At 42.6% G+C, this 9291-nt stretch overlaps 1 protein-coding gene across 1 annotated transcript in view; it reads right to left on the bottom strand.

Annotated features, from left to right (window-relative positions):
- Window positions 1-9291, bottom strand: part of SETX (senataxin) — a 60455-nt gene that overhangs the window by 46172 nt on the left and 4992 nt on the right. The window contains exons 2-4 of the mRNA XM_015567732.1: window positions 4555-4634; window positions 4254-4443; window positions 1911-2124 (exon numbers count right to left, since the gene is read on the bottom strand). Of these exons, the coding sequence (XP_015423218.1) occupies window positions 1911-2124; window positions 4254-4443; window positions 4555-4565 (415 nt within the window). The 5' untranslated portion in view covers window positions 4566-4634. The remainder of the gene's footprint in view (window positions 1-1910; window positions 2125-4253; window positions 4444-4554; window positions 4635-9291) is intronic.

The following is a 9291-nucleotide window of genomic DNA, read 5'->3' as shown; positions in this document are numbered from 1 at the left end:
TTGAGGTTGTGATAAAGAGCCAACTAGAAATTAAGCATACACTGACTGAAATAAAGATTACACAGACATCCAACAGCAGACTGGAGGATCGCAAGAATCAAGTCAGAGATCTGAAATACGAAGAAGCAAAAAACACGCAACCGGAAAAGCAAAATGAAAAAAGAATCTAAAAATATGAGGATAGTGTAAGGAGCCTCTGGGACAGCTTCAAGCATACCAACATCAGAATTATAGGGGTGCCAGAAGATGAGAGAGAGCAAGATATTGAAAACCTACTTGAAGAAATAATGACAGAAAACTTCCCCTTCCTGGTGAAAGAAATAGACTTATAAGTCCAGGAAGTGCAGAGAACCCCAAACAAAAGGAATCCAAAGAGGACCACACCAAGACACATCATAATTAAAATGCCAAGAGCAAAAGACAAAGAGAGACTCTGAAAAGCAGCAAGAGAAAGAAACTCAGTTACCTACAAGGGAATACCCATACGACTGTCAGCTGATTTCTCAACAGAAACGTTGCAGGCCAGAAGGGAGTGGCAAGAAATATTCAAAGTGATGAATGCCAAGAACCTACAACCAAGAATACTTTATCCAGCAAAGCTATCATTCAGAATTGAAGGTCAGATAAAGAGCTTCACAGATAAGGAAAAGCTAAAGGGGTTCATCACCACCAAACCAGGATTATATGAAATGCTGAAAGGTATCCTTTAAGAAGATGAAGAAGAATAAAAAGGTACAGATACAAATTATGAACAACAAATACGCATCTATCAACAAGTGAATCTAAGAATCAAGTGACTAAATAATCTGATGAACAGAATAAACTGGTGATTATAATAGAACCAGGGGCATAGAAAGGGAATGGACTGACTATTCTCGGTGCGGGGAGGATGCGGGAAGAGACTGGACAAAAATCGTACACCTATGGATGAGGACAGTGGGCGGGCTGCGGGGGTAAGGGCAGGTGGGAACTGGGTGGAGGGGAGCTATGGGGGGGAAAAAAGAGGAACAACTGTAATAATCTGAACAATAAAGATTTAATTAAAAAAAATATATACAGCTGCCAAAAAAGAAAGAAAGAAAGAAATGCAAACATAAATGACCAAAATCTAGGCAACCAAACATTTGGTATTTAATGTTAAAAAGTAATATTACTGAAAATAACATTAGTGATTACTGAAAATTACTGCAGCCCAGTGGTTCCCAGACAGATTCTGCCTTTCCACAGCCCTGCCCCCAACTTCTAAGAGGCATCTGGGTACTTTCTGGAGATATTTTTGGTTTTCACAACTGGGGAGGGGAAAGTGGGGTACTACAGCATCTAGCAGACAGAGGCCATAGATGCTGGTACCCATCCTACAGTGCACAGGACAGCCCCACAACGAAGAATAATTCAGCCTAAAATGTCAATAGTGCTGGCCGGCTGGCATGGCTCAGTGGTTGTCACAGCTCAATTCCTGGTCAGAGCACATGCCAGGGTTGCAGGCTCCATCCCCAGTGTGGAGAGTGCAGAAGGTAGCTGATCAATGATTCTCTCTCATCCTTGCTATTTCTGTCTCTCCCCTCCTTCCTCTCTGAAATCAATAAAAATGTATTTTAAAAAAAAGTCAATCCTGCCAAGGTTGAGAAAAACACAAGAAAAAAATGAACTGAATGAAGAGATGAATAAAACATATAATAAAGCAAATACAGCAAGATGTTCACTACCGTGGAATCTATGTGCTGTGTATATGGTTGTTTACTACATAATTTACTTTATGTTTGGAAACTCTGATGACAAAATGTTGGGAAAAATATTAAATATCCTAACTATATGTTCAACAAACAGATTTTCATATAAATAAGCCTAAATTCTTATAATCCTTGAAATAATAAAACTGATACAACCTATAGAACATCCAAGATACTCACTAACATGCTCATGTAAAAGCAGGTAAGGGTATTTCAGGATTTCGAGAAGAGGAACTCGAAGCTTATTCTCAAAGTCTTGGCCAGTGAAGTCAAACGGTTGTTCCTCTCCATTGTTGTCTATGATATATAATTCATCATCATCACCTTCCATTTCTGCTTTCATAGATTTCTCAAAGTGATTTATGAGACGTAAGGTTTCTAATTCCCATAAAACCTACAGGAAAAGAAGAATGGGCAGTATGCTTTATATCTTGCTATCAACAAAACATACTGGATGTCATGATCTTTCCAAAAGCCTTTTCCTAAGCATAAAGATGCAGAATTTTAAAGTAAACACCACAGCCTTTGCCGGTTTGGCTCAGTGGATAGAGCATCGGCCTGCGGACTGAAGGGTCCCAGGTTCGATTCCAGCCAAAGGCACATGCCAGGGTTGTAGGCTCAATCCCCAGCAGGGGGTGTGCAGGAGGCAGACGAGCAATGATTCTCTCTCATCACTGATGTTTCTCTCTCTCTCTCTCTCCCTCTCCCATCCTCTCTGAAATCAATAAAGAAATATGTAAAGAAAACAGAAAGGAAGCCATCTGTGTTTGGTATTTAATGTTAAAAAATAAATAAAGTAGACATCACACATTAGATTTATTTGGAGAAAAAGTCACTAACCATGGCCACATTTATGATACATGAATGAGCACAGTAAACCCTCGATTTTGCAGACTTCAATTTAAGATTTTAGATTTAACAGATAAATTTCCAGTCCATATGTCATATGTGAAAATTAACACAGTTAATTTTAAAATGCTTCTAACCAACATTTGCTTACAAATATTATTCTTTGTTATTCATTTTTAAAAATATTTTTTTATTGGTTTCAGAGAGAAAGGAAGACAGAAACATCAATGATGAGGGAGAATCACTGATCAGCTGCCTCCTGCATGCCCCACTGGGGATCAAGCCCGCAACCCGGGCACATGCCCCAACCAGGAATCAAACCTCCTCCTCTATATATATCACCTCTATGGTCTGCGTTTTATTTTTTAAAATATGTTTTTATTGATTATTTTAGAAAGAGAGGGAGAGAGAGAAACATCAACTGCCCCCTACTGGGGCTTGAGCCTACTATCTGGGCATATGCCCTGACCAGGAATTGAACCTGTGCCCCCTGGGTGCATGGGACAACACTCAACCATCTGAGCCACACAGGCCAGGGCAGTGTTCTATTTTTCATTACATAAATGTAATAAACCAAATATTCAAAGCTACATTTTTAAATAGTATGTGTTACTTTGGCTTACTATGACTAGAAAATATGCTTGTGCTCAGAGGTTTATACCATTTACCCATTTAAAAATGAAGAGGAAAAAATCAATAAAAACATAGTCCAAGCCATTCAGACACATGAATTTATAACACTGTCAAATATACTGATATACTGACATGAACCAACCCCCTCCCCATACATCACTTTATTTCATAAAGTTGTTTTATATCAAAACTAGAGGCCCGGGGCCTGGCTGATTTGGCTCAGTGGATAGAGCATCGGCCTGCGGACTGAAGGGTCCCGGGTTTGATTCCGGTCAAGGGCACATGCCTGGGGTGCAGGCTTAATCCCCAATAGGGGGTGTGCAAAAGGCAGCCAATCAATGATAGAAGGAGAGGCCCAGTGCATGAAATTCGTGCATTGGGGGGTGTCCCTCAGCCTGACCTGTGCCCTCTCGCAGTCCAGGAGCCTTCAGGGGATGTCTGATTGACGACTTAGTCCCGCTCCCCCCAAGGGGAGCGGAACTAAGCCATCAGGCGGACATCCTTAGTGCTGCCACAGAGGCAGGAGAGGCTCCTGCCACCGTCTCTGCACTAGTCAGCCATGAGCCTGGCTTCTGGCTGAGCGGGCTCCCTCGGAGACAGGAGAGGATCCTGCCACCGCAGCTGCGCTCTGCACTAGTCAGCCATGAGCCTGGCTTCTGGCTGAGCAGCGCTCCCTCTGTGGAAGCGCACTGACCACCAGGGGACAGCTCCTGCATTGAGCATCTGCCCCCTGGTGGTCAGTGCACGTCATAGCAACCGGTAGTTCTGCCATTTGGTCAATTTGCATATTAGCCTTTTATTATATAGGATGACTAAAAGTGAGAGGTCATACAATTCTGTTTTAGGTTTTAATTCAATTCCACCAGTTAATGGCCACTGATTCAGCACCTACTATATAGCAGGGAATGAATTAGGTACTAGAGGTATGTATCAGCCTTTAAAGTTTAAATTATCAGTTCCCTGAATGCTTCTAAAGAGTTCAAATTTATTCTCTTCCTAGTTATCAAGCTCCGAAAAACATTCCCCTGTAATGTAAATTACCTCATGCAAGAATGGCAGTTCATCCCTTGCTTTGTGGTACTCAATCACACACTCTAAGCAGTAGCAGAGGTCTTCATCTGCTGTCTGGAATTCACTGGACTGGGTCCTGGATGCATAGCGCTGTAGGAACTCAACGGCGGAAACGCCACCTGGCGTACACCAGCAACATGTGCTCATTCTGTACCTGGATCTAGGAAACAAAACAAAGACTAATGATAAACAAACCAACATTTTAGGCCTATTCTGTGTGAAGAATGGGTAAATTTCCTAGAACGACCATCACCCTCAACTGAGAACGTACCTCAACCACATTGAGAACCACCTGCTGGCCAGCTGTCAATAATGGACTAACTCAAATCTGAGCCCACTCCTCAAAACTTTCTTTGACACATGAAAAATATAATAAAATGAAAGCAACTTTGTTAGTTGTAAACATCATAAGGCAATACAGTTGTGCTATAGAAAAGGCTCAAAACTATGTCATCTACATATATAAAAGATTAATATGCTAAGTGTCTGACAGTCTAGGTCCGTGGTCGGCAAACTGCGGCTCGCGAGCCACATGCGGCTCTTTGGCCCCTTGAGTGTGGCTCTTCCTAAGCCTTAGGAGTACCTTAATTAAGTTAATAACAATGTACCTACCTATATAGTTTAAGTTTAAAAAATTTGGCTCTCAAAAGAAATTTTAATCGTTGTACTGTTGATATTTGGCTCTGCTGACTAATGAGTTTGCTGACCACGGGGCTAGGTAATGATGTCACGTAGCAGCACCTGACTTCCTCTCCCTAGCAACTAGCCTCCTTGCAGTTTCTTCAGCCCAGGAACATGACTTGCTTTATAGCCAGGTGCAAACATTTCACACTTTAACCAAATGTCTGTGTTTTCCTGTGCCTCATATCTCATTTGATCCTCACAGAATCCTGGAGTAGGTAGGTAGGAGACTCGGTGGAATCCTGTTTTCTTTTCATTAGCCAGAAAACAGACATTTAGAAAGCTTAGAAACTTGACCCACCTAAAAAGAAATGGTGGACCTTGAAAATGACTTCAGGTTTTCTCACTGAGCAGAATACAGTCAAACGCTGCTGCAGTTCAATATTTTACCCTTTGTTCTCCCTGCGTGATCTGCAATAATAACCTGCTTCATGTTGATATTTACTGCTGTGTTGCTAACAATTACCTGAAAGAGAAGTTGGTGCACTTCCTTGGGCTAGAAAAAGTTTAGCTAAATCAGAAAGCAGTTCTAATTAAGCAAGTTTATTCTATATCTATAAGAGACTAAGTTGACTCGCACATGCACGATACATATAAAGCTCTCGCTGGTGCCAATGGCATGTGTGTGTTTGGATCTGTCATTGTTGATCGTGGATTGGTTGACACTTCTATTATAAAGGGCGAATAGCGATATTAAAATATTTCTTCTAATTAATTTCTGTTCAATGTGCGTGAATTCGTGAACCGGGCCACTAGTATTGAAGGAAAACATATTCAGACAGAGAACACTCCCTGTTTCCAAAGCATGAATTTTGCATGTTCTCCTGAAGTACTGAAGCAGAGTCAAAAGCTCAAGAAACCTTTACATTCCCAAAAGCCACGTTCAAGAAATCCCTGGAAACATGAAAATCCGTAAGTACTAACCCATACCAACAACTCCCACAGAGAAGGGTTTTCTCTTGCTTACAAAGTATGGATGCACATGAATTTGCCACAGTGAACTGCTGCCCATAACTCACTGCTCATCAATGCACTGTAACAGCTACAAATGATCTATTGCTACTGATCCTGATACTTAGTTTTTGACTGTCTCCAACTTTTAGTTTTTTTGTTTTGTTTTAATATATTTTATTGATTTTTTACAGTGAGGAAGGGAGAGAGATAGAGAGTTAGAAACATCGATGAGAGAGAAACATCGATCAGCCGCCTCCTGCACATCTCCTACTGGGGATGTGCCCGCAACCCAGGTATATGCCCTTGACTGGAATCGAACCTGGGACCTTTCAGTCCGCAGGCCGACGCTCTATCCACTGAGCCAAACCGGTTTCGGCTCCAACTTTTAGTTTTTATAGTATCATCAGAGCCTCTACCACTCAAGATCAAGTGAAAAGGTTAAAATTAAATACTTTTCCAAATCCTAGCAGTCTTAAGGAGAGTAAAGCAGCAAGACCGGACCAGGAAATCCCAAGGACCAAATGTGTCAAGGAATTGAATAAAAGACCTATGAGGTAGGTTTATCAGAACTGCAGATGACATGAAACTGAGATTAGCAAACAGGATAAAAGCCAAAATCCAGAGAGATCTCTCACTCTAATGGGGTATAATAAAAATAAGCAAAGATCTATATTTTTACCCTTAACTAAATGCATATAAAAACAACATAATGCTCATTGCCAATAAGCAGGGTATTGTGGTTAAATAAAAAGCAAATGTTTGCATTAAAATAAACAAACAAACAAATGAGGGAGGGAGGACAGCAGGGAGGGAGGGGCTGGGGCAGGGAAAACCCAAGGTGAGCCTGGAGCACCTGTATTCCCAGAAAGAGAAAGTGCTCAAAATACAAAAGGACGTGGCAAAGGGACACAGGAGGCTCCGTGGGAGCTCTCAATGGCCAAAGCTCAAACATTCTGAACAAATGTAGTATTGGATTACAACCCACAGCATAAAGTAAATATACATGAACCCATACTGCTATAAACGAGTAAGCGAATAAACAAATGTGGGAGAAGGGACAAATCTTCCTTACAGAAGAATTCCAAATAATATATTGATACTCTCCCCATTCCAGGAGGTGGCACTTAATCCCACCCATCGTGAGTGTGGGCCAGACTTGGTGAATTACCTCCAAAGAAGAGAGTATGAAAAGGGAAAAACAGTCATTTTAGAGTGGAGACACGTGGCAAACACAACCTTAACCAAATGATCAAAGTTAACATCACCCGTGTCAGTCATGTTTATAACCCGCCATAATGTGAGGAGGAAGCAACTTCTACTCTGTAACATGCTTCTCCAAAACCCATGCTGCCCCAGTCTCTGCATGAGATAAACATCAGACCAACCCACAGTACCGTCTCAACAGCTGTCGGCCAGTCTGAATCAAGAAGAAAACCACACCCAAAGGGTAGCAAAGTGTTTTTATATGAAGCTAATGACTGACTGGGAATTGGCCAGGAAATTATCCAACAAACCTCATCTTGAGAAACTTGACCTTAAGTGTCTAGTGAATGTAAAATATCAACCTAATGGGGAAAAAAAGTTCTAAGCCCGACTGAGTTCACTTTATAAACTAGATGGACCTAAGCCCGTGCTTGGCAACCCGCAGCTCGCGAGCCACATGCAGCTCTTTGGCCCCTAGAGTGTGGCTCTTCCACAAAATACCACGTACAGTGCGATTGAAACTTCGTGGCCCATGCGCAGAAGTCGGTATTTTGTGGAAGAGCCACATTCAAGGGGCCAAAGAGCCGCATGTGGCTCGCAAGCCGTGGTTTGCAGAGCTTCAGTTTGCCGACCACTGACCTAACCATGCATTCTCATCAGGAGTGATGTCATCCTGAAAGAGATAAAATTGGTCAGTCCTATTCTTTTTATGTATCACATGTACATATGTGCCCACATATACATACAGTGCACAGATATATACTACATTGCTAGTATTAAAATTCATGGGAAATGCATAGAAATGTATCAAGTGTTTCCTTTTAGGAAGGGAGAGAAGGGACAAAAAAAGGTTAAGAAACATGAATTGAATGCTTGGGTAAAGAAACTTGGCAGTTTTGAATGCATATTACCCTAAAATTCAAATGACATCTTTTTGTTGTGATTAATCCTCAGCCGAGGATATTTTTTCCATTGATTTTTAGAGTAAAAGGGAGGGAGGGGAAAAACAAACAAACAAAAAAAACAAGATGGCAGCATAGGTAAACACCGGAGTTTGCTGCCTCGAACAACCACTTCAAAAATACAACTAAAAGACGGAACGGACATCGCCCAGAACCACAGGAAGGCTGGCTGAGGGGAAATTCTTCAACTAGAAGAAAAGAGAACAGCATACCGAGACTCAGAGGAGGCGCAGTGTGGAAAATACAAAGGTGCGGAGATGCGCACAGAGCGGGCTGGTGGCTGAGGGCACGGCTGTCGTTTTCAATCAGGAAAGAGTCTCAGGCTCTGAGCTCCAGTTCCGGCGAGTCACTGGGGACCCAGACTCAAACGGGAGAAGCGGGACTGTCTGGCATCGGTCGGAACGCCTAGGCAGCTTTCTCGCCGAGGTTTGCAGCGGTTGCTGGGACTCTGAGAGGCAGAGCCTCTGGGGACAGGACTGAGAGCAGCCATAACTGCTCCCTCCACCTGCTCTGTTGATCCCGTGCGACCTGCCCCGCCCAAGCCCTGTGCAGAGCCATTTGCCAGATAGCCTCAGGCAAATGCTAGATTAGCACCTCCCCAGAGGACAGAAGTTTTCCCACTGCAGACACAGCTGATTCTCACAGCCAGTTGGCCTGGAGGTCAAATCCCCTACTATTAACTACAACAATCACAGCTTAACTACAACAAGACTGCACACAAAGACCACTAGGGTGTGCACCAAGAAAGCATAAAAAATGCGGAGACAAAGAAAGAGGACAAAATTGTCAATGAAGAATATTGAGTTCAGAACCACACTTTTTTAAAAAATATATTTTATTCATTTTTTACAGAGAAGAAGGGAGAGGGATAGAGAGTTAGAAACATTGATGAGAGAGAAACATCGATCAGCTGCCTCCTGCATGCCCCCCACTGGGGATGTGCCCGCAACCAAGGTATATGCCCTTGACCGGAATTGAACTTGGGGCCCTTGAGTCTGCAGGCCGGCGCTCTATCCACTGAGCCAAACTGGTCAGGGCGCTTTAGCTTTTTAAAAACGTTATAGGAAAGAAATGGGCCACACAGACTGCATGAACTCACTGAGAAGTAAAATCACAGTGACAGAAGTGAGCCAAGATGGGACTGCGGCTAGCTCACTTCAAAGTCAGAGAAAAAGGGCCCTGGGAGACAAGTTCAGGGGGGTAATGGA

This window comes from Myotis davidii, unplaced genomic scaffold (assembly GCF_000327345.1).
Source record: "Myotis davidii unplaced genomic scaffold, ASM32734v1 scaffold651, whole genome shotgun sequence".
NCBI lineage: Eukaryota > Metazoa > Chordata > Mammalia > Chiroptera > Vespertilionidae > Myotis > Myotis davidii.
The sequence above is the reverse complement of the archived record's forward strand: the minus strand, read 5'-3'. Positions and strand labels throughout refer to the sequence as shown.